This window comes from Cyrtonyx montezumae, unplaced genomic scaffold (assembly GCF_038088225.1).
Source record: "Cyrtonyx montezumae isolate F1298 unplaced genomic scaffold, pur_monq_1.0 scaffold_10, whole genome shotgun sequence".
NCBI classification, from domain to species: Eukaryota; Metazoa; Chordata; class Aves; order Galliformes; family Odontophoridae; genus Cyrtonyx; species Cyrtonyx montezumae.
Genome location: NW_027071826.1, coordinates 47,888,972 through 47,915,750, shown reverse-complemented (window position 1 = coordinate 47,915,750; position 26,779 = coordinate 47,888,972). Strand labels below are relative to the sequence as shown.

Here is a 26,779-nt window from a genome sequence, read left to right as displayed (position 1 = left end):
TCAATATTTATGAAGAACATTATATTAGAAAAGATGTAAGCATCATCACATCAGTGCCTCTCTGAATATCTGCTGTATCTACTCTGCCGGCTTCTTTAACTGCACAGTGCGGAAAGAAAACAAGATACCTTATTTCCTTCTTCAAAGCCATTGCTACAAAACCCCTGCATGAACTTTTGGCCTCAGCCTCTGCAGAAAGTTGGGGATGGTGGGAGAACAGGGGAACAGTTATGGGAAGAGCCACGAGCAGCTGTTCTTGTGGTATTTTTGCCTTCATTACATCGGCTTCAAATTGCATCAGAAATCATCAGCCAATCATTTTTGAAACTTACTGCCAATTTCTTTCATCTTTTTAAAACCTAGGTTCTGAAAGAGCTGCTGAAGCGAGCAGCAACATCCCTGGGCTCGCTGCAATCAGTTCTCTTTCCTTCCCGTTCCGCTAATGATTAGAAGGACCGTGAGCACAGCTTAAACCACCAGACCTCCACACTTGGGCACCCATCGTTTTATTTTTTCGCTCCGTCTCAGGGAACGATTTACGTGTGTTGCATTGCACACCAACGGACCCGCAGAACAGCTGCCACCGGCAGGAAGCGCACAGCGCATTTCTGAACTTCCCATACTCCGTAACAAACACCTAAATCGCTGTCTGCTCCCGCAGCCCCACGGGCAACGTGAACGTTTCGTTTTGCAACGAACCGAACGAAGCAAGCACTCCGCGCCGCGTTACGCAAGACACCTTTTCCAAGGGCGCACGATTCTCTTTCCAACACTTTGAAAAGAAGGCTTCAACTCTAACAACGAGCCCACGACGTGGTCAGCCCGAACAGCACTACGGGGTTTTATCGCACAGATCCCCGCTCCGATCTCATCACCCGCGGACCAGGACCGAGCCATCCCCTGCTCCAGCAACGAGTGCTCGAGCGCTGCTCCCTCTGACGCACGGGGCTCCCGGGCAGCGGCCGCGGCGGCTCCGGTAGCTCATGGCAACGACGGAGCCAATAGTGGCCGCCCACCGGGCGCTGCCATGGCGATCCCGCCGCTCGCCACGGCCGAACCGAGCCCCGCGGGCTGCTCGGCTCCCTGCTGCAAGGAGAGGGGGGTCGGTCCCTACGGCCTCGGTGCTCCCTGCGGCGCTCCCCCGGGAGCGACCCCAACTTGGCAGCCCGGGACCGGCCCCGAGTTGGGAGGCGGGACCGGGGCCGCCCTCCCTCGCCCCGCGGGACCTGCCCTTACCTGTAGGGGATCCAGTCCGCCTGGTGCCTCGAAGTCATCTCTCTCTGGCGACGCTGCCCGGAGCCGAGGAGGGGTCGGCGGCCGCCGCTGCCCGAGTCGGAGCCCGCCGCGGCGCGGACAGCATCCTCCGTCCGAGGCGGGGGCGGACGGGCGCCGCTTATCCCGGCGGCGGCCGCGGAAACATCCCCCCGGGGAGGGCTCCCCGCGGCGGGCCGGGCTGCATGGGGAGGGGGCGGCCGAGGGCAGCGGGAGGCGGCTCCCGGCCCTTCCTCCCCGCCCGGAGCGCCGGCCGAGACGGGCGCCGGAGCGGGGGGAGCGAGGGAAGGGGCGGAGGAAGGGCCGGCGGCGGGCAGGGAAAGGCGGGGCGGCCGCTCCGCGTCCCCGCCGCCTCTAACCGCCCGTCCCCCCGCCGCCGCGTTGAGACATCGCCCGGCCGAGGCGGGCCTCCCTCCGCGCCGGGCCCGCCCCTGCCCCGTCAGCCGCGCCGCTACTGACTCACGGCCGGCGCCCGGCCCGGCACTGGGCATGTGCCGCATGCACATGGCCAGCGCAGCGCCTCGGCCCAAAATGGCTGAGCAGCCGCGGTCCGAGGGCTGGCGGTCGCAAGCTGAGCAAGGAGGCAGGTCCGCTCCATCCGCTGCTGGCTGCGCCCTCAGAGAAACAGCGGCCGCGCTTGGAGCGAAGAGAGGAGCAGAAAACAGAGGCGGCAGAGGACAGGGTGCATCGGCAAGCACCAGAAGCGTTACTTCGTCATTCTGAACTTTTGGGAAGCTGTTTCGGCTTAAAGGCAGAAACGGGAATTAAAACGCTTCCCATAGGTCAGAACGAGACCTGCCGTTAAGAGTTCTCAGCAGCCTTGGCAGAGCTCAACTGTAAAAAGCCGTTGGGCTTTCAGCGCTACCAACCGAAGCGCCCACCTCTCAGTTCCACGCAGCGTTAAGTGTCCCCGTTGTCTGGGCTCTTGGTGAAGAGAAAGAAAAGAGGGAAGGAGAAACTCTCCCAGAAAGGAACAGTTTCTCGTTTTCCGAGTCTCACAAGCTCTCAAGACCAAGGATTAGATTATCTACTTTCAAAAAGCCCTAAGTACAAAATCTGATAGATGAGCTAGTGTACCCCTCTGAACCTTGAGCTGTATGAATCATGGAAGTGCTTACTGTAATTGAAATAGCCTGAAACCACGTTTGTATTAACAAATACAAAATACACAGGGTTTCTAGATGTTCAACAACAGGCCCATCAAGCTGTCCTAGAAGATGGGGATGTGCAGGAGATGCTTCCTCGAGTGAGAGCTGATACAGAGAAGAAACAATCAGGAAAACTGTGTGGACAGAACCAGAAGGAAAGATAGATTTCTTTTTTTTCTTGTCTCCTTTTGTACTGCCATCTTATGTTCCCAGCCCTCCTCTTAATTGTCACCCCCCAGCAATTCTTCCTCACTTTACCATCTCAGGTCACTTACTTTTTTACTGCCCCTCTTTAGCAGCTCTAGCTTCCCCCATGGATGCAGCAGATGAGCTGAGTAGAAAGCCCTCTGCAGCTGAAAGAGTACTGCACATTTCTAGCTAGAAGCAAGGTCCCTATGGATGCCCCTCTGCTTTGTCTGCATGGTGCACAGAGCTAACTGACTGACAGTGCAAGAGCTGAACGGTGGGAGGATGAAGAGAGGTTCACTTTGCTGTCCCACAAGTCTGAAAGCTGCCCTTGGGAAGTAGACCTGACCACTCACATTTCTGTTAACTTTCAAGGTCTCAGCAAACAGCTGCCCTTTACAGGAGACTGTTTCCCTCACGCAAGAACGAATATTGGGAAAAAAATACCAGCATGCAAAAAACAACAACAACAAAAACCTAAGCAATAATGGTTTCCAGATGCTATCTGTAAAGAAAACTGTACTTCTCAAAAGCCATACTTAGTTTCAGATACCAACACGATGGGCAATGAACTCTTGGAACACAGTACTTTAAAGATTGAATCTCGAATATATAAAGCATGGAAAGCAGCAACATAGATGCAAACTTTGGCCCTCCACTGCAAGAGGCATCTCACCATCTTTATGTATGTTGTGCTACCTTGCCAATTATTCCTCTTCTGTCCCCTATGTAAAATAAGTGTCTTACTAATACCTTTTTTGATTTACATGATGAATAATATAACAACATCTGACGTTGAAAACACCTGCATTTGCAACTGAAGGCCTTCTGGCAATCTGTGTAGAGAGCAGGACATCAAAGCAGGAGGACTCCTTTGAAAGGGAGTAGGCAGAGCCTAAGCAAGGTTTGAATAAGAAACCAATGTAAGCTCTTTCCCAAAAGTACAGATTAATAGCGTTAGAAGTTCTGATTTTGCCATGATGGAGTAATTAAGTTCTTAACATTTAAGCTGTGAAAAACAAAATAAAAAAAGATCAGTGAATGTATACACTAATCTGAAATGAAGCACGGAGTATCTTTTGTGGAGAGATCCTTACTTATCTCTATTTTCCTCCTCCAACATGTGCAGTTGGTCCTGCATCAGTGAGCATAGCACTGCTTAGAGCTTGCAGATAGAAAAGTCAGTATGTTGCACACCTCATGGTAGGCTCAGAACAAGTGTTCACTGAATTTTATTCCAGTTCCATTTGTCCTTTCAGCTGGCCTTGAGGAAGGCTGATTTTAGAAAAATTGCAGCAATGAGCAGTGTTTTATTTGTGAGCCCATCTTGGTTCTATACTCTGGTGTAAGATGTACCTAATCTCACAGACCCTAACTCATTCATAAGACATCCATGAGACATTTGACCTTTGCTTTCCAGGGCTTAGAAAGACATCTGACAGTTCGTTGTCTCTGGATCAGCTCCATAGCATAGTGCAGAAAACACTTCCACTCTGAATTTTCCTTTATCAGCTTGGATGTTTCTGAGTTTAAGCTCCAAGTGACAAGGAATAGCTTTGTGCTTATGCTGGCATAACTACAGAAGTGGCTGTGTGTAGATTTTTCCATTCAGATATATCTAAAATCAAGCCACAATATTTGAAGTAAAACCCTGCCTTTTGAACTTTGCTGCCTTTGTTACAAACTTAAAGCTCCCAGCAAAGTTCGTGAACTTTTCTGCACAAAGCTGAGATCAGCTGTGAGTCTATCTAGGGGATTTTGTTTGTTTGCTTATTTTAAAATCAAACTGCACCTAACCAGGACCAGATGCAAAACATGAGGTTTTATAATAATGAAGTTCAGCAAATTCAGTGGACTTTTTTCCCCGAAGAGTGAGCTTTGGAATGTGTTGAAACAAATTCAGAATAACCTCCAGAGGTAAAATTAACAGCATTAAAACTTTCACAGATCAGAAAGAAACAAATTCTCTCATAAAATCAAAGCATTCAAGTGGTTATTTCAGCCATAAACACTTGAGCTATACTGAAGACATGATAAAGATAATTCTGCTCGTTGCTGTGGGCTTTGGATGAGGCTTATGCCAAGTTCACAGTCCTTGTGATTTGAACAGAAACAAGCCCTATTTAAATCCTGTTAAATCCCTGATATGATTAAAATGTTTTAATTTTATTTATCAATTTCAAATATTGTAAGAATTTTTTTTTTTGTGGTAAAGTGAAAAATTTGCAGATGAAACTCTGCAAAGGAGATTAATTTTATATGTTTTTATATTTTTATCAAAGCTTTTACACGTCTGATTCTCTCTTACCCTCTCCATGAAAGCTCGCTTTGCCTTGTTGTATTTCATCAATTCTCATTCCAGTAAGTACATGTGTTTCTTTACTGTGAGCCTGCAAATCATAAATAGCAATCAGGAACGTACTGAAATAAAATGTATTCTGCAGTATCAGAATAGGGTTTTCCAGCTACCCAAACAGTAAGTTTTCACTTTAGGCAAGTTCAAACTAAAGTGACTAACTCCACTGAGTTCCTAATACCTTTATTTATTTATTTATTTTGCAATTAGTATCAAACTAACACTTACTTCTAGCATATTCTTATAAAGAAAATAATTATTGAAAACTAACTTTTGAGGAGTGAAGATAGCTGGGCTGTTCCCCAACACTAGAAATCAAACCACTTACACCACTGTCCTGATTTTTGCTGCCACCGGCCTGCTTCTAACACCTGCTACATGAGGTTTTAATTCAATCTGATAGCAGATGCTGTAACAACAGTTAGCATCAATCTCAAAGTCTTGCACTGCACAGATCCAATGTCCTGGTTCTTCTCTGTAGGTCTAGTACTAAGGTAGAAAAATCTACCCCTTGCAGAGACAGTCTAACGTGTGATTGGTGTGTATAAAGTCATTCACACTTGAGCAAGAATCTAGTATTATCATAACCTCACAGCTCCTGTCATGTTCAGAATTGCTGTCCCACAGAACAGTCATCCAAAGCCAATGGGACCACTAGAATTGGATTCTTCTGTACTTTCCCTGCAGCCTCCCCTTTTCAGTGCCCTCAAGCATTATTCCTACAGGCTTATGCAATAAATAAATAAATAAATAAATAACGATAATAAAGAAAGATTGGGTAGGATGAATTTTCCTATGATAGTAGTTAAATCCAAAATTGGATCATCTCAACCCATTTCAGCATAGTATTTTCAGAGGTGATTCCTACTGGCTGTAAAACTTAAAATATTTATTCATACTAGTCTTTACTTTCCTTCAAACAGTCTTTCCATTGCAGCGTGGTGAGCAGGCAACTGTACTTACTACTGCAAAGCCTCAATAATCTGAAATGAAAAAAACCCTTCCTAGCTGTTCTGCAAAATCATGCATTGGCATTATTCAAAATAATGCAAATTTAAATAATAAAAAAATCCACTGAAATTATAGATCAAAAAGCTTTCTATCCCTGCTTAACCCAGGAGGTGATTACAACCTACAGGTGTTTCAAACTCAGCCATGATTTACACACCTTTAAAAGCCATTGACTTCATCTGACAATAACCCAGAAAACTGAAATGCTCTGCTATAGGTGCCTGTTCGAAACAGCATAAGATATCATAATTTTATACTCTAGATTTTAGACTCTCTAGATTTCCTTAAGCATGACTACAGAAAGAAGTTGGTTTATTTAGAGAACAAAAAAAATGACCCACAGATTCTGAAAAAATTAATGCTCTGATGCTGTATCACAACATTGTATCACAGTGCTGCAATTAAAATAAAGTCAAGTTCACTGTACAAGCAAAAAAGATTCAAATTAGTCTCTCTGGAGATAAAGCAGCTAGAAAAACACAAGACTAACTTTAGAATATTTGAGCATTTTTGTAACTAGAAAAAGTACTGGAGTCCTAAAAGTCTTTAGATGATATTTAAGATTAAAAAGTGTTGAGTTATTATTTTCATTTGCTCTCTTTAAGAAGATATAGCCAGTGAAACTTTCCATAAGGAGCAGGAATAAGTAATTCAATAATTGCTTTGCTGCTCTCTTTCCTCTATAATGGTTTAAATACATTTCACAGTCACAGAATTGTAGGGGTTGGAAGAGTTTAGAGATCATCTAGCCCAGCCTCCTGCCAAAGCAGGCCCCTTAGACCAGGTTGCACAGGTAGTCATCCAGACAGGTCTGGAACATCTTCAAAGAATGACACTCCACAACTTCTCTGTGCAGTCTATTCCAGTGCTCCATCACCTGCACTGTGATGGAGTTCTTAATGCACATTTGTGCACATCTTCCTATGCATCAGTTTTGTGGCCATTTCCCCTCATCCTATCACCACGTATCACTGAGAAGAGTCCGACCTCATCCCCCTGCCTCCTGCTCCTTAGATATTTATAGGTAGATCAGATTCTCTCTGAGTCTTCTTTTTTCAAGGCTGAACAGACCCAGGACTCTCCTTTCCTCATAAGAGGTGCTCTGGACCCTTTATCATCTATGTGGCCATTTCCATTTGAACGTGCAATGGAAATTCTTGATTGCCATTCAGAATTAATACCACTTATTAGCTTGACTTACTACAATTGCCTACGCTCCACCAAATATACGACACTATTTATAATATAACCTCTTTACATCATCTTTGTAATACAATAAATTGTTGCATTCAAATGAGAAATGATAACCTGAGGCCAGAGCAAAAATATAGTTTGTCTACAGCTCTATAGAAAGCCTCTAGGTAAGCTAGGAATTGATCCATCCATCTTTACTGAAACATCCATCCGCAGTGCATACAAAGCATATTCTCTGCATCATGTGCCAAATGCTGACTCCTCCATATTTACTAATACAAGGACAGGCTGAGAGTGCATTACTTACTCAGTGTTTCTCTGAATTGCGATCTAATGCACCTCACCTGACAATAATTTCAAAAATACACATACACTAGCTTAACATACAGAGCTGAATGAAAATTTGTTTGCAAGAGTTAGAAATGTTATCAATTTCAACACATCATTTATTCACTCTCCTTCAGTTGATGATGGAAGCTGTGGCCAAATAGTTCAACAGAAGCATCTATCATGCTACTGTGTTCAATAGCTTGGTCCAGTTTAAAGACTTTTTTTTTTGTTGTCGTTGTGTTTTAGCATTCCTATAAAATATTTTAGTTTGCTGGTTAGCAGGTTCTTGGTGATGTAGGTATCACAGAGTCCAGAAGAAAATGTCTGAGCAGCTTTCTCTGGAGGATTCTAGGACTCTTTAGCAGTCCATCACCCCCTTCAGCAAAATATCCCTCCAGCACCTCACATCCACCCTTGGCAGCCACCTGCAGAGGCCTCCCAGGAGTACCAGGCAGTCCAACTTGACCATACATTTGACAACCCCTCTAAAAGGGAAACCCTGAAGGTACAGCACGAAGTAGGCAAGGTGCCATCATCTCAGAGGCAGGGGGCACCTGTATCAAGGCCAGACCCTGCAACACTATGCTCCTCAGCCCCATACTACTTATGCAGCAGAGAAGAACCCAATGCTGAGTTATTAACAGTTCTGGGACCTGTATCATCCACATCTGGCAAACCATGAACATATTGTCCTCATTAACTTCATCACTGATTTGTGCAGACTCACCTCACAAATCAAAGCTATTTTGTTTGTTATTTTTCTGTAAAAAAAAAAAAACTTGGAACAGCTATTGGTCTCTTTCCTGGCAGCCAGACATAAAGATAAGCATCTAAAATTTTCCTTCTGGACATAAAAAGTATTTAAGTAGCACTTAATTATGAAGTGAAACATATACCTTCAAAGACTATTGTAAAAAAAAATACAAAGGATGCAAAGAGATTCCCACGTAAAAAAAAAATCTGCAAAGACTGTTTTCTTGTGTGACAATAGATAAGGTAAAGCAACATTTCTCCAGTCACTTTTGGGTGAGAACTGAAAACAAAGAAATCAAATAGTGAAAGTGAGTTTAGATCTCCATAGTAAATATTTTATAGAAATTAAATGGATATAAGATTATCTGAGTCTGTGCAGATTTTCAAAAGGGAGATGACTGGATTAAATCTATTTTATTTTTGTTTCATTTTGCTTCGTAGAAACCAGTATTGTTATTTGGCTTCTCAGACCATTGTCAGACAACATCTAATTTATCCTGAATTACTGTAGGTGTGTTGTGTTATACATGGATGTCCTTCTCTCTAATCTCTGAATCTGGGGATTTCTTCACCCTTCCTTGTCAGCGACAGTTCTGAGCTCTTCTTCTACTCCACCTCCTTACTAGTGGTAAGTGATAACATACTTTCCTCTCTATTACTCTAACCAACTTCAGTCAGCTGTGTTCCTGTGCCTGGGTCTTTTATGTGACCAACACAATTATTCAGTTCTGGATCCTAATGTTAGCACTAAGATTGTAACCACATCCTTCAATCACCCCTACAGAAGCAGCAATTTGCAAAGCCAGCTGACTGAGAGCAAAGATGCTTCCTGGTTTACCCAAAATATTGTGACTAAATCACAGAAAGATTCAGCATTCAACACAGTGTTCCTTCAGTGGATGTGCACACATGATACATGCCATGCAAAATACAAAACCAGACAGAAGATCCGCATTGGTAAAAAAAAAATTAATAAAAAAAAGTGATACATTAACGAGTCAGAGGTCTGGATTTAGTGAGAAGTCTAGGGAAAGAATAAAGGTAAAGGACATGATTCAACTCAGGATGACAGAGCCTGCTGTCTCCTTGCTGCTGGTACCAACCTTTGTACCTGTTTTTTTCATGAATGATGCAGCTGTGGCTTTTTACCTCTTTTCCTCTCACAACTCCATCTCCTTTTCTTCCACAATGTGGAAGCTGTGCATGCTAGTTATCTGGCACAGACTTTTTGCAGCTATACCTGCTGTGACTCTTCCCCATCTAAATGTTCCAGTGTCCTCGAGAATCCACTTTGCAAAAAGCACTGCCTCCTTCTCAGGAACTGTGAGCAGTTTCCTCATTCTAACATTTGCTATTTATTGATCCTTGTCTACAACATCTTCCAGCACATTAAGAAGGTGGCAAAGTTACAGCCTGCTAACAACCAGTGTTGTATCGTACTATGGGAGAAAAGAGATGTGGCGAGACACGGTGACTCAAAGACCTGGAGAAACTCCCTCTTGTGCTTCTCAGCATGTTTTCCAATTAAAGTCTCAAGCAGATCCAGTTAACAATAAGACTTACATTTATATAGAAACCTCAAAGAGAAACCAAGACTCACAGAAGAAAATGAAACCAAAGACAATCAGAAAAACACAGCCAACCTAGAAAACATGGGAAAATGTTCACTAAAGGTAGAGAGTAAATTGATAAGGAAAAGAACAGACAAGGGAAAAACATATACACTGAAAAAAGCAGCCAATCAAAAGTATAGGAAAGTTGGGTCTGCAAATCTAGAAAAACAGAGCTGGAGTTGATTAAACTAAATATAGTCAGAGAAACTACACAGAAGAGGCTCATATGCCAGTAGGCTGAATAAAACCCCACAATCCTACAACAATGAAAAGCCTCTAAAATATTACAAATTGTAATAGGATATTGTAGTAAGTCAGTCAATTAGAAATGAGTCATATGAGAAATATGCAAAGTTATGCAGTACCTAAGTGGCAGCAGGTGGTTATTTACACTTTTCTTCTGTTTGCCAACTTCTTGCCACTTGGTGGCAATGAATTTTGTTCCACAAAACACACCAGCCCCTACAGTAAGTGAACAACACTTGAAAGGAATTGCATATTGTGTATTTTTTTGAATAGTGTTGTTGTCTTCAAATAGTCTTGTAAAAACAGATCTGTTTCTAGAAGAAGATGATACTATGGTCCTAAACAGCACTTAAAAAAACCAGCACCACAGAGCTTTGTTCTCAGAGGTTATGCACTTCTCTGATATCAGATACTAGTTAGAGTGTTTTTTCCCCTTTTACTACTCTGTGCACAGACTCACCAACAGATCTAGATGTATTACTAAACTGAGATATTATAAAAGTCTGTGGCTCAGCAGGAAATTTTGTTCTGGAAGGGAATAACTAGCAATAAATAGATCAGAAATCAATTGAAATTGGTCAAATCATTCATGCATATTTATTTGAAGCCAGCCTAATATGATCAAGGCGGGCCCTCTGAGAGGAGGAAAACACAATTATACTAGCTGGCCTCAAGGTATATTCTATCATGTTATCTTAGTATCAATAAGTGCTAACTATCCTTAATATAATTCTTGATTATTTCTAATTAAATCCAACTCTGCATGGTTAAAGAAAATTGTACATTAATTCAAACACTTAGAAGAATCAGTTAATATCACTTCCTTTAAAACCACACCTGTGATTTAACTGTAAATCAGGAAAGAATAATGGGAAAAAAATATATAGGCTTTTCTACTGGCACACTGCTTAACTACTATTCACTGGAGACTTCATAGTGGCACAAAACAGAAGTTCCTCTGAGCATATTTCAGCTACCTGGAGATAAGTCTAGTTTAGGATAGAAGTACTAGGTTGTATGAGTAGTCTTCCCTTGACACGAGTACACATTGACCAAACATAAGATGGAGACTCTGGGCTCTTTTAGCACCTATCACTCAATGACTTACATCAGTATACACAAACCATTTCCATTCCCCACTGACATGAAATGAATTCTAAGTGAATACAAAAGAAGATGCACATCTGTCCCAATTACAGTCTCAAGAGCAGAACTGATTAAATGTCTTTGAAAAAATCTTGAAAAATGCCAGGTTTCCAGCATCATTCCAGCATCAAAGTTATTTCCAGAGATGCTAGAAGTTGTGTCTCCTGTCCTGACATCAGCTGCGTCCCTGAAGCAGTTTATCACCCCTTTTTTTTTTTTTTTGAAAGAAAATAATCTTAAAGGTAGTCCTGTGAACACCTGTAGCCACTGAAGAACAAGAGAACTCCAGGCATCAAAGCAGAGCATCAAAGGAGGCAGCAAACCAGGAAAACAGCACATGAGAATGAGTATCAACAGAACAAAATTCTCAGTTCACAGCCTGATTACTCAATTTTAATCAAATCACTTCAGCCTTGGATCTCTCTTTGCTTACACGATGTTTACAGTGTAAGCACACGAGGCAGTCAAATTGTGGTGCAGCACAGACCCACGATGCATTTGTTTGCTCTAGCAGTGCTATTACCTGGAAAAAGAGCTCTGCATTATGAACTCAAAAAACAAATACCTAATGTGGAAAATAACAACATCAGTTTACATTAAGCCGAACTTGAAAGCAAAACACTTTTCTGTCATAATAAAAGTTAAAGTCTGTTAGGCTTTTAAGAAGGCCAGGTCACCAAAGTACCTAATGAGGCTTTAGGTATTAAACATACTGTCACCTATCACTGGGACAGCTGTGCCTTAACCAGCCAGTCCTCAGGGGCACAGGGAATCTCTCTCATAATAACACAAAGTGCCTTCAGCAGAGAATTCCGAGAAAACAGAGCACAGAAGGTCTAATCCAAATTCTTCTGCCCCAAATGAGAATCATTTAATCAAGTTACAACAGATTGTGTACTCTCAGACAGGAGAATTAAACTTTATTGATTAAACCCAATTGTATCCCAAAGAACATCCAAGCCGATAACTGTTACAAGAATTTACCAGTTAAGGTTTTAGTCTGTTTCCATAATTCGTTTCAGTAACACACACTGAAAGTCCCTCTAGATGAAAGATCAGTGTATGCAGTCTTGCATTGCACTGCATATATACTTCAGGTTATGTGCATCAAAATAATAGAGAAAACAAAGACAGAGATATAACTTCCACAAAAGTGAAAAATCTTATGTTACTGATACTATTTCTGCTAATCTATAACTTTGCTAACTCACCTGAAAAGAACAACCTACTCCTGCATCATTATATAAAGTCACATGGAAGTTCTATGGCTCCCCCATTTCCTAATATTTCTTCAGAAAAAAAAACATTGATATTGCAGCCTGACCCCTGCTGTGGATAAGAGTTGTCCTGAACAGTAGCAAAAGAGGAAAGTGCAAAAGGAACAAAACCTTGTGTTTACAAAATGTATCCTACCTGCCATGTCTTAGTGTACTGAAGGAACACTGACAGCATTAATGCGTGAGGAGCTGTCTTGTCAGGATGACTGGCCATCTCTGTGCTATTATTTACTGCCCTCCCTCTTGCAGTGTACCTGTCAAAGGCATTCGCAAAGATGTATCTGGACACACAGAAAGACAAGGACTTACCTAACCCTTATAAACTGTATTTGTATCACTGGATGCAATTCCATATGGATACCGCCCAGCCTTCATAACACCGTAACCCAGAGGTAACATCACGTACTTTTATAAAATATAAGATAGAAAAGTTTTACTTTTGTTGTGTTTTCTAGGAAGTATTTCCACATCATACATGCATAGAGGAGAAAGAATGGCCTGACTTTTGCACAAGCAGAAACATTCCATCACCAGAGGATGGTTAATTTATTGGTTTCAGACTGAACAGCCTCATCTGAACAAATAATTCTTCTAATTTTGTTCTGTGTGTGATTTATTCTGGCAGACAAGTTCCTGGTGTAAAGAGAGAGATAGATAGAGCAGCCAAAATGTTTTCAAATTCACTTCCAAGGGAATATAGCTGCTGCGTGGTAGCAAAACATCAAATAAGAGAATAAAAGTTCAAAGCAAAATAATTGAAAACTTGGTTGGGTAAAACCACCTTTCTTGCTAACCAACCCTACAGAAGTATTCAATGAAAAATACAGAGTCAGGCTCAGATCCTGGGTGAAGCCTGTAATTATTTTATAAAGACATATTGTAATTGGGATGATTCAGAGATAGCTGAAGAATTAGCAGCTGTATTAGTCTTCAGGGAAACAGCTCACAGAACTACATTTTTAAAGACTTCTCAAGGACAACTGCTAGCTGTAGCCCATCTGTTCATAAAATCAAAACAAGGAAAAAAATTCATTATGATTTAAATTTAAAACAGGTTTCAATGTGAAATATATGTATTTTCTAAGACTGCAAGCTCCGAGGCTTTGGGCTTAAGATCTGCGTAACCTACATGAAAGAATGGCTGGCAGGTCACACTGTTACACATTCAGGTCTCTCCTTTAGGCCTGTGAACTTAACAGTCCAGTTAAAATGGCATCCTACATTTCAGTTTCCTTAGCCAGCTTTAACAGCCCATTGCCTTTTTTTCTCCAGATCTCCCCAACTCCACAGTTCCCTCCTGACCCTAAAGGAGACCAAGCAGAGGCTCTCTGGCTGTCTCTATCCCCTTGCATTTTGAAGAAGAGTTCTGAAAGTCAAGATCCACATTCCTAGTTCAGATTAATGAACTGTGGGAAGAGCTGGATGCAAAGATAACGAGAGAAGTGAAATGGAAGACCTGTTAAACAGCATTTTTGAAATGAATGGATTGGTTCAATGTCTCTCAGATCACAAAGCACTGCAAGGATATCAGTGTGAAACAGAACTAAAAAAGACAAATTTATGGGTATTCTCGCATGTAAGGGATGCAATTTGGGAATTAATAGAATTGACCCTGCTGCTATTGTTGTTTACATTACAGCATAAACATCAAAATACATTTTCGCTGGGAGAATGCAATGCTAAGAGCTAACAAGACCTCCTCAGTGTTTTTAAATTGCATTGCCAATGAGAGGTCACGTACCTGCCTTTCTACGAGACCAACTTCATTTTATTAATTTGCAGAGAGAGCTCTGCATTCTGCTGGATTTATTAACCTTGCCTATGTTGGTTGAAATACATACTGTCAAAAGTATGGAAGCAGGGAAAACGTTGCCTGTAACAATAAGAACTGCAAATCAACCTCAGGATTTCCATAAGGATGAGCAGAACTTCATCCAGGAGTGAGTGGTAAAGATTTACAACAGCAAAGTGCTAGGTCCATTATTTCTGTAAAGCTCCATGAATCATTATAAAACATGACAAATGCAGTATTAATGATGAGCTCCTAAAACTTAACCGGGGTACCCATTAAACCTTGCTGCTTCAATCAGTGCTATATATGACCCTCTTTTCATTCCAAATTTATCAGATTTTGTATTTTCCCTTTCCTTGAAGTGATGGGATTTTGGCTGGGATAAATTTTATGCTGGCCCTGGGCTTTAGTTCACTTGAGAATAAAACTTTATTCCACTTCTGAAGAGGCATGAAATTTGTGTGAGAGGTAGGTAATCTGATGGGCAAGCAAGTTCCCTCTCCCTGAGCCCAGAGGGTGAACAAGCTGACACTAGATGAAGGGAAAATCCAGAATAACTACAGAAGTAACTCCCAGAACCAGCTTTTTCCTACCCTTCCCCCTCCAGGGGATGAGAAAGATGTGCAGAGAGCACAAGAACGATGCTTTCACATGATTCAGAGAGATAGCAGCTCTACCTGCTGCGCTGACAAAGAAAGGATGGGTGCCCATCAATGGAGGATGAAACAGAACTTGCTTTTGCAAGAGGCTGCTGCAAAGTAAGCAGCAACAACTTAAGGTGAACAAGAAAATATTCTTACTACCTTGAAGTAGAACTGCAGCACCTCCTCTCAGAAAGAGCACATTCCTCTCCTTCTCCCACTGCTCTCCATGAAACCAGACAACATGTTTTGAGAGTGGGTGACAAGACTAACCCTTGAGACAGACTCAACTTCCCATGCATTTATATGTGGGGGGGAAAAGAGAGTATTTTACCAGCACCCTGCAGCCTTTCTGAGGCAGAAGCTCAGCCTAACTCTCTGTTCTACTTAGCCAGAGCCTTCATGAGACTTTTGGTCTGCAGTTAGCCTAACAGGCTATCAGGCAGAAGTGGTTGCCATTTTCAGAGATGTTTGTGAAGTGTATGAGAAATCCAATAGTTTTCAGCAGAAACATTTAACAAGCAGTAATGACTAAGAGCATAAGTTAGCATGAAATAATATAGCTGTAGGTATGCAGCATCAGCATTAGCACTAATATGGTCTTTAGTCATTTATTGATTGCAAAATAATTAACTTCTACCACAATATACTTGTGATTAATTATTTTTTTCCATAACAGTTGAAAGTGGATCAGGCTCCAAATCATCAATATAGCACTTTTTCCTGTGCATTGCATTTTCTTCTGAGGTGAAGAAGATAAATTAACTAGCCCCTTCTCAGCTGCATTATCCATTGTTTGAATGAATGTGTGTCATTTAGCTAAGCATCATTCTCCATTTTAATAGTTTATGTGGAAAAGAAAACTGAAATAAAAACATTTTTTTTCAAGCTACTTGTGAACTGCACTGGCAGTGGAGCTGGAAAATGCTGACTCAAGAGCACTTGAATAAATGAGAATTTCTACAAAGAAAAGGAGAAAAACATGGGAGAGGAAAAAAAAAAGAATATAAAAGTACGGCCAAGTCCACAAGAAAGCTCTTCCAGGAAAATGCTGGTGACGAAGAACTGATACAAGAGCACCGTGCAAATGACTTTAGCTCTTACTCACACTGATACAAACACCTGAATATTATTTAACATGCTGCTTCCAATCCAGAGGTTAGACCAGCTGTTCAGACATAGTCATCAACACTCTGTTTGGTAAAAGGCTGCTCACTGCACCAGTGTTCACTCTTGGTTCCAGCAAAAGTGGTACAGAGTTATACCAGATGCAGAATGAGTTCTGAAAGATTCCTGTTGCAGAGAATTAGAGTTCTGGAGCAATGGACAGGCAGATTTATAGCAATTATACCTATGCCCTTCCAAATTTACATGCTGTCTTAGTTCCCTGTCACAAAATGGTAATTTGATTAGTAACTTGGAGAAACCAAGCTTTTCCTAAGAAGCATTTCCAACAGCAATGTCCATGTCTCATCAAAAAGGTCCTGAGGCCTTGCTAGGTATTGTTGCTTGTGTGGCTTGACCCACAAAGAACCAAAATGATTGCAGGCAGAGTAGATTTTGCATTTTCATTTGGTTTCTTTTACGATTTTGTAAGAGAAATATTAATAGCACGCTAATGGTAGCAATTACTATAATGAATGTAACAGCTGGTAGCAGCAGCTGAGGACACATTTCAGTTTGATTCTTTTCATGTATAGGGTGAGGTGGCTTTGTGCAGTTGCAATCACTGTCTCTCACTTTTCCTGTCTGAGGATTCTATTTTCATTAAGTCTGTGCTTGTGGAGAAAAGATTGAGAGCTACTGCTGTAAATATGCCACCTCTCAGGAGGTTATTCACACTCTGTGACAGAGGTAATATTCAAAGTGGAGCTGCTTTGGTCAATCTCTCAGTCTGCTCTGGTTTTCTTTGTGACTGTGGTTTCACCACTCAAGAAAGTATCATTCAAGTTAGGTGCCAAGCAGTTTCTTCCTCCTCCTAAAGAGGAAACGAGCTAAGTGACTCCTGCAGTAGAAGCACAAAGCTAAAAAATTCTGCTTGCTTGGAAACATTTACAAACAAAATAGGTGTCAGGGCTCCACAGGCTGCCACCCACCTGCTCTGCCTCTGAACAGACACCAGAGAAATAAATGAAAACGGAAAGTAGCACAGATGCCAAGAAAACGTTAAGAGGAAATAAGAAAACTCTTCTGGCCCACCTCCTCCCTTCTTAAAGCCAGAATTTTAATTAGGAATTAGTTAGGTTCCTGCTCTGCAGAGAATGGGCATCTAGTAGCTGTTGAAATGCTGAGTTTCAGTCAAACTCATATAATAATGCCACCCCAGGGCTGTTAAGTTCAGAGCTTTCCCTTCAAATTCCCAAGTGCTGCCAAATTTGCCATTCAGCATCCCTTTCATAAACTTGGAATTCAAGCCTATTCAAATGCTCTGCAGCATCCATATGCTTTTCATGCTAACACAGTCTAGGTACTAAGGAGCCTGAAGCACTCCCAGGCTTCAATAAAAACACTCAGGAACTGAGCTATAATTCTGAAACAAAGCACCAAAAGTGATCAGCGTTTTTGGTATTCACTTCACAGCAGGAAGACTTAAAAACCAATGATGGCTGTGTCCATCATCTGTTCATGTACTGAACATTCAAGGGTAATATTTATTGAATCACTGAAGTCTTTCTTGCCCTAAGATAAGAAATGGCAGATTCCTCTTTAAATCAAGCCTCAGGCTGCCAAACAATCAGAATAGATGGAAGTGCTTGAATTTGTTTCTTTTGAAGAGTTACACATTTTAAAGTTACCTTGCATCTTTCTACATATAAAACTTCCAGAATCCATCAAGCACCTAGACCAAAGACTGCAAATGTTACAAGGTTTGGAGTCATAGGTTCATAGGTACATTAGGTTGGAAAGGACCTACAAGATCATCTAGTCCAACCATCCTCCTATCACTATCCCTACCCACTGAACTACTAAATCAAATCCTTTAGCACCCCATCTAAACGCTTCTTGATCAGCGCTAGGGACGGTGCCTCAACCACCTCCCTAGGCAGGCCATTCAGTGCCTAACCACTCTTTCAGAGAAAAAACGTTTCCTCAAATCTAAAAGAGTAATTATCCTGCAAACTCAACTGAGAGTTTATTCTCACGGAGCCATTTTTTAAATCTAAACCAACAGTACTGGGTACCTCACACTGTTGTTCTGAAGGACTATTCCAGCTTACACTGCCATTATGGCAAGTAATTAGTTCATATTTATAGATCTTCTCTTAGAAATAGCATAGGGTGTGAATAGAACATAAGTTTAACATTTAAGCTTCAGATGTTTTTTTTTTTTTTTTCAACAGGACATTATGCAGCTATCCTCAGTGTCAAAAGAGGGAAAAGAATGTAAAAGGCTGAGAGTAGAGAGAATACACCAAGCAGCTGTTGAAGGGAAAATCATTTCCAAGAAGGCAGAGAAGATAAAAACATTTTTTTCTCCATGCTAGCATACAGCTTTAGCATCTTTACTGTTCTGAGATTGCTGGAATACAAATCTCAAAGTACAAGGCTCAGAGAAAAACAAAGACACGTAACATATCCAATAAGGTCTGCAAAAAAAAAAAAAAGGGACAACCTCAAGGCAATCTGTCAGTGTAATAGCAAAGCAGACAGTTGCTGACTTCAGCAAGGAAGCAGACAGCTGCATTTCAAGCGAATGAGAAGGCCTGGAGAAGGACTGCTGGCAGCTGCGTTAGAAGGGCATTAAAATAATAAAATCTAGTGGTCACAAGGGCACATGCTGCAGATACAGGTGAGTAATAGGCTATTTCAGGACACAGATTTGAAACCACAGAACTTTAATGGACAACTACAATGTGGCTTTGCGTACCTGGCAAACACATGATCAAAGAGAGAGATCCCCAGATGACTCCAGTTACCACGCCATCATTTTTAGACACCTTTGTCCAGCTTGCTTAAATCCCAAACAAATCTCAATGCAAAACAGTAAAGATGCTGTATTTCTGCTCAAACTGATGAGTGGTTAGTGGTCCTAGAAAACGCTGACTAAATGTCACCACTGCCGTATTAAATTCTGTTTTATTTTCTTTAAAGGTACAGAATAAAGACTGAGCTCCTGTTCACATCCTGGAGTATATTCCAAAATCATTAAGGGTGGCGTAACCCCACCATGAAATTGTGGTAAAATCTGTACAGTGTCAGTAGGTATTTTGATAAGTCTTAGATCTTTCCCAAATGTATGAAAACAAATCAATACATACATATTGAATTGTAAAACGTAAAAAAAAAAAAAAGAAAAAAGTGCTCTTGACTCACTGGAAAATTAATATGTGCTTCAAGATGATTCTGCATGGCCTTTTCTACTGTATGTTTTAAAAAAGTACCAGCCATAACACAAACATACACCTCAGGGGCAACTGTCTCACTGCGCTGTTACAGGATTTCAATATTAATTTAATGCTGAAAGGAATCTAGCTTCCAGATAATTTTTTTTTTTTGGGGGGGGGGGGGTGGGGTCATTTTGTTTGTTTTACTCCAGTATCTGCACGTAACAGTGATGCCATAGCATAGCTAACAGGCACCAAACCGTGCATCAGAACACCTGAATTCTTCTCGTGGCTCAGCCACCAGCTGACACTGACCTCCAGCAAGTTTTTCATCCTTATTTTGCTCATTCAGGACCAGATTGGTCTCTACCATTATTAGTGTGGTGCCTAGCACTTATGTAACCCAGCCTTTACGTAACACATTAAGACAAGCTGTAAATATACAAGAGGAGCAATACCACACACATAAACAGAGAGGAGTGTCCATAGAAGCTCTGGAGGCTGAATTTGTCACTTCTTGTCAAGGTGCTGCAGCAGCATAGAACTCCAAAGCTTCCCACAAAGCCTTCCTCACACCCACTGCTAGGGCAGGTTGTCAACTCAGTTGCTGTATTCTGCCCAGATAACAATGTTCCAGCTTCAGACCAAACAGATGAGGAGTTTGGTGGCAAAGATACAATGTGGAAGGTCATACTCAGAACCAGACTATTTCCTCTTTATTCATGGTCTTATCAACATGCTTGTACTGGTCCTAAAGAGCTAATAACAATTCTAGACAGGTTTGCAGAGGTAGCATAGCTTTTCTACACACTAGAGAAGAAAATTACTGTGTATAATAAGCAGCATAAAGAAAATCATTTTTTGTTTCAAGTAATTTGAGACTAGCATTAATATGCTCCATAGAACCTCCAGTTCTTTTTAAACAACTTAATGTCAAACTGGAGACAAAAGGAAAAGAATAAAGCTTGAAAGAGGAAGTGGGAAATGGGGAGAGGGTGAAGAAGGAAAGAAAAAAAGTGAGAGATGCAAATGCCAGAGACTTCAGTACTGATACTGTTTTGTCAACTAAAACATCAATATTTCAGACACTCCCATTTACTCATATTCTATTCCGGATTCACTCCTGCCCTGACTGATGTAGCTGCTGAAAGTCTCTGCTAAAATGAAACCTCTAGGGATTGCCTGTGGGCTAAATACTAAGACATGCTCTTTTAAAAATCTTTTATTTTATCCTGATCCCTAAAAGCAAGAAAGCAACACATTAAATACAATATATTTTTCCTAACAGTTCCTGTGATCAGGAACTATGCTACCCCACAAATCTACCACTGAATAAATTGTAGGTGGGAGGATACATTCTTGTCCCTTAATGCAGCTGTAGACCTTACCTGTGTGACTGGACACAGGTAGGAGTATTCTCACATGCTTTCTAAGGCCAAAACATTTGCCCTACCATAGCCCCCATTTAGTTGTCCCTTTTAATAGAAGCTGCAGTTTATAAGTATGAATTTTGTTCAGTTGATTACTCTACACACCCTACCATATCTGCTGCTTTGTGTAAAACCATCAAATTTTGCTAAGTTGAAAGATACTGTCCAGAAGAACCAAATAAAACAGCCCGCACCCAATATAAAATCACCAAGTCTAAAAGTTTCAGTGTAATAAAGTGCTGTGTTGTATATACAGCCCACGCTTAGTTTTCAGTATTCCTTACAAGTATTTGTTCTTTACATCACTGTCAGACAAGTGTCTCAAAAAGAGCCTTTCAGACCTTGCTATAAGATGACCTTGCTTTTTGCCTCAATATATTATTTCCTTCCTTGCACAGAAATCTTCCCATGTGTCAGTGAGCTCTCATATCCTTTTCCATCAGTCCCACCATTTTTGCTGGAGTCTAGAAGACTGAGAAATGTTTATTTCAATCACTAAAGCTTGATTTCAGATCTTTTTTTTTTTCATTCTCTCTCCACTCTTGAGCATCACGTATAAATGATTAGGTCTCTAATATCACGTTGAGTATTTTTTAACACAATGCCTCACTTCAGACTCAAACAGTCTGAGTACCAGGTAATAGGTGCTATGTTTCCTACACATTTTTACAAAGAACCTCCTTATTTCCGCAGCCAAAATTAATGGTGTTTATATGATTGAATAAATAACGTTAATGCCTGCAGGCGGACCTATCTGAACTACCCCTGGTGACACTCTGGACACACTGACCATCAGAAATTACTCTAACATCAACACACAAGTATCTACCAGTATATTCGCACAACCACTCAAGATAAAAACAATTCTGTGCTATCTACAGCACTAGTGCATCTACTGAAGGAAATTGATTTGCAAGCTATTTTCAGTGCATGTTTCTTCTGGATATACAGCTGTTCTGGCCTTTACTGACAGCTGTGCCTTGACACACCACTCAGAGGTGTCTGGATTACATATTTTCATTTTCACTGGAGTGAAGGCTGCGTCCAATGTCACAGAACTATTTAAGAACAGGGTGGTTTGGGGAAGGTTACATCTGAGGGTAGCTGGGTTTGACAACCAACCTCCAGGAGCTAAAGATCTTGAGCATTTTTGACAGAGAAATGAGCACAGCCTCTTTCTGTGTGTACCATTTCAGGAGGGATGGAACTGGAAGCCCAGCTGATACTTCACATCTTCATCATGCCATTTATGCACTCCCCTGAAATCTCCAATGAAAAATATCCTAGTGTTGTTTCTAAACGAAGGGACTTACTGATGTCTTAGCAACTAGTCTATTTTTATCATGTGCGACTGTTCATAGTCAGCCTGCAGAAGCTGAGAGGAGGGAGGCAGTAAAAACACAAGGCAGTAAAAACTCCAAAGCTCAAATGTCAAGGAGCACTTCTGCTTTCACAACGCTCTTATCTGAGCTACGCCGTGCCTTTCTGGCAGGCAGCATGGAACAGTGCAGATGTCTGCAGCAGCACTCAACTTGGAAATGAGAACATAACCCAAATACTGCCCTGCTACACAAGAATAAATCTCACCAGGAAGCCTACTGAAATCAATAAACTTTTTCCAGGTTTACACCAAGATAACAGGGATTAAAATTTGCCCTCCCGTAGCGTACACATTCAGCAGTGACCAGAAGATTTGTGTCATATACAAATATCTAACTCTCTAAATTGAAGTTCTGCCATGCCAAGTGTGTAATTTTTGTATTTAAGTGCATTAGAAGCAGGATAGCTACTTAGTCATAGAAACACAAAATCATGGACTGGCTGGGGTTGGAAGGGATCCCAAGGATCATCAAGCTCCTACCCCCCTGCTGCAGGCAGGGCCAGCAACCTCCAGGTCTGGCACTAGATCAGGTTGCCCAGGGCCCCATCCAACCTGTTCCTGAACACTTCCAGAGAACAGAGCATCCACAGCCTCTCTGGACAGCCTGTTCCAGCACCTCACCACTCTCCCTGTAAAGAACTTCCACCTCATCCAATCTAAACCTTCCCTCCTTAAAACCATTCCCCCTTGTCCTATCATGTCTGTGCACCTTGGTGCATCCCAATGCACTCAGTAAGGTGAGTTATCTATCTTTGAGAGACAGTAAGCTCTCCCAAGTACAGAACCACAACATCACTGGAGCAAAATACAGCTTTTCCTACACACTGTGCTAATGCCTGTAATTGTGGCATTACCGTAAGAATTTTCTTCCTGCTTTTACTTGCATTTTTTAACAGGTCAATACCTGTTATGTGCAATATTACAACGAAATAGTAAATACAAAGTACAGTATTACAGCAAAACTGGAGGGGGTAACTGCTGTGGATTTTTTTGCAATATTAATTTAATTTAAACAAAAAATCTAGCTCACACAGAATATTATTTTATGGATTTCTAGAAACACACATTTTCTGCCAAGGATTGGCACAATCTAATTGTAAGATGACCTTCCTCTGAATAATATCATTTCAGTTGTGTTCCGGTGACTTAATATTTACTCACTTAGAATATAACTACTGTGGCATAAAAGGTTCTTCTGAATGGCAAGCTGACAAGTGCTTGCATATCACTGGATATAAAAGCGTTTCATATTGTTCTGCTGACTATAACAGCTATAATTACTCTTCATTCAAAATGCTCAACATGTTTCAAGAACTAATACAAAATCTTCTCTTAGTGCTCTAATGAGCCTGCTTTCAACTAAGAGCAGATCCTTAAGTAGCAGAGCATGCAAATCATCAGTACACCATGAGTTGCCCCAAATAAACATCACCCCATCCTCTGGAATTAATTTGACTCAATCTGACAGCACTGAGCCCCTTCTGTACCCAGAGCTTACAGAGCACAGAGTAGCAGCATGGTAAGCTGTTGACTGTATTTTTGGCACACAAAACTATCATCCTGGGCTTTTGCTTGATTTTGTCAGTATGCTTGCTATACATCCACGGAGAAGAAAGACAAATCTGAGTGTTTAGTCACACCATTAACTGTTTCTTTGTTCAAAAGTTGCACTTGACAAAAATCAATGGCCTAAAACGCTATTCAGTAGTTTTAAATTACTCAGGAGCTCATAGGGAATACATCCCTGAAACCAATGAAAATATTACTGCTTATTTCATAGAGCCAAGAATTTCATTTCTGGTCCGTTTACTTCCTGTGAAAAACTCATTACAAGTTTCTGCTACCTGATTAGCATTATAAAAAACCTTAATTGTTTCTGCTTAAAAAAGTAGTCCCTTCATGAAAATCAAGCATAGGAACACCAATTTTATGGACTAAATACCTCTTTGAGAAATAAATAAATTCATAACCACACTTTTAGATCAATTCGACATATAATAAAAATTTCATGGAGCAGTCTCTCTAATGTCAGAAGAGTCCATTCAGGCCACAACCACAAGCCTTAGTAGAAACATATATTTTTTAAAATATTCCATTGCATACATGAACAATTAGACTTTTATGATTACAGGCTAGCGAAGTTTCAAAGAAACCTTGTGCATGAAAGAGCCAATAGATCATTTGAACTTAAAAAGAAATGCCTTTTCCTCAACAATTTCATATACACTGCACCCAAATTTCAAGTAACGTGCACAGTCCTTGTCTTTCCATTTCCAAAAAGACATCATCATTAGAGGCTGACCTGCTGGAGATGAGCTCTGCACAGAAGGACTTGGATGTTCTTGTGGACAACAGGTGGCCATGAGCCAACAGTGTGCTCTTGTGACCAAGAAAGACAATGATATGTGTATATTTAAAACAGCATGGCAAGCAAGTCAAGGGAGGTTATCTTCCCCTCTGCTCTGTTCTGGTGAGGCTACTGCATCCAGTTTTGGGCTCTCCAGTTCACAAAAAGACAGGCATCTCCTAGAAGGAGCTCAGTGAAGGGCAACAAAGATGCTGAGGGACCTGGAGAGTCTCCCATATGATGAAAGGCTGAGTAACCTGGGTCTGTTCAGCCTGGGGAAAAGACCAAGGGAGGATCTGATTAATACTTATCTAAAGGGAGATGGGAGGCAAATGGACAAGGCCAGGCACTTCTTGGTGGTGTATAACAATGGGACAGAGAGCGATGGACTAAAACTTGAACATAAGAACTTCCATACTAACATGCAGAAGAACTTATTTACAGTAAGGGAGATGGAGCACTGCAGCAGGTTGTCCAGGGAGGTGGTGGAGTCTCCTTCTACAGAGATATTCAGGACCCGTCTGAATGCCTACCTGTGCAACCTACTGTAGGGGCATTCGCTTTGGCAAGGGTGTTGAACCCAATGAGGTCCCTTCCAATTCCTGCAATTGTGTGATTCTGTGATCACAAAATAGAAAATACTCTGAAAGGGAGACAAAAGCAATCAGGAGTATGGAATGCTTTCTAAGGAGAAATTGTACATAAGCAGGCCTCTCCAGTATGTGAAAAGGAGAGGTGAGGCTGTGATAGGAACAAATTCTGCTAATTATGATTGCCATGGAGAAGATGACCGGGGAAAGAGCTGACACTTTCTCTCCTGGGCTCTAGAAACAACTTACTAGTGGCACTGCTTGCCTTGGGATATTATTAATGCTAAAATCTTACATGCTTAAAAATTGTTTTGAGAAATCAAGGAGTGCGTGGCAAAACTGCAGCTCTGGTTCAGAAGTGCTTAAGAAGCAAACCTCTGGAAGCTGAAAGAGCATCACAACATATGTGAACAGTCCCAAATACACTTCTACAGTCATGTGCTTCCAATACATCTGCAGCAGGCACTGCTAGCTGCAGGGCAAGGGACTTGCTGCGTCCCTGACCAAGAACGTTCATGGTCTCCTTGTGACCATTTCTCAGTAGTCATTCAGGCAAAGAATTGTATTTCCAAATTCCTGAAGGACCTCGAAGTACCTCACAGATTTAATTCCCAGGCACACACAAATTCCCCTCGTTTTAAGTCCTGAGAGCAGCAGGGAGGTGTGCACTTGACAACCAGCACCTTCACCATGATGTATAAAGAGGTCATTTCACCTGTCGCTCCAAGGTGCTCACATACACTCCAAAGAGCCACACCAAATGATTTGTGCCCCTCATAGCAAAACAGAATTATCTGAGTTGAAAAGATCTCAAATTTGCTTCCAATCTCTGTCTCTGAAAAAATCATAGAAATACTGAATGGCTTAGATTGTGGAAGGGACCTTCAAGATAATTGAGCTCCAACCCCCTGATGTGGGCAAGGTTCCCAACCACTAGATCAGACTGCCATTTTAAGAAAAAAAAATTGGCATTTGTCATGAACACTTCACTTACCCTTGAAAAGAGTGAGAGGCAGCTGTGAAAAAGGTGTATGTTTGAGGCTGAATTTGTGCTCCTAACTTCTAAGAAGAAGTCACAGGGAAGTAAAGAGCACAATTCTTCCTACCCTCACTGTCAATTGTAAAACAAAACAACATCAGTGAAAACAACAACCCAAATGCATCCACTTGTTTTCCCTGCCCCAAAAAAATACAAGTAGCTAATTTCCTATTTTAAAAATGGGTTAACTCATAATAGGAATTAATCGCTAGCAAATGTATCCCTAAAATTTGTTCAACATTGTTAGTGGCATATTAATGTTTGAGTTGCTTTATATGAACATTTTTGAGCAAAAACTCCTCCTTTTCATACATCCTGATGCCTTTCATGGCCTGTAGAAAGATTCTAGCTTAAAAAAAAAAAAACAAAAAAAAAAACCCAAGAAACAAAACAAAAAAAACCTGTCTGCTTTAAGCTCAGTATTACCTAATATTGACACACAAAGCAATGCAGGGGGGTGGTTAAGAGACTAAAAAACTTGCAAAAATTTCAAGTTCCATTAATTTCTCTGCTCCCCTTTTATCACTACTAGAGTTGAACAGGAGCCAAAAAAAAGCATTTCACATAGAAGATTTAGGGATGCAAGATTTTTTTCCTTCCCCCTAAACTCTACGGCAACTATTAATGTGAATTATTGAGTGACCTGATTACCTTCTAGAGCTACAGTAATCTAATTAGTAAATTGAAAGGATACACGCATGA

At 41.2% G+C, this 26,779-nt stretch overlaps 1 protein-coding gene across 7 annotated transcripts in view; it reads right to left on the bottom strand.

The window, feature by feature from the left end:
- Window positions 1–26,779, bottom strand: part of TUB (TUB bipartite transcription factor) — a 115,262-nt gene that overhangs the window by 51,851 nt on the left and 36,632 nt on the right. The window contains exon 1 of one of the 7 annotated variants that reach the window (XM_065755289.1): window positions 1,237–1,646. The exons of the other annotated variants lie outside the window; for them this stretch is intronic. Coding sequence (XP_065611361.1) covers window positions 1,237–1,274 — 38 coding nt within the window. The 5' untranslated portion in view covers window positions 1,275–1,646. Of the gene's footprint in view, window positions 1–1,236; window positions 1,647–26,779 lie in introns of those variants that run through there. 7 annotated transcript variants of the gene reach the window in all.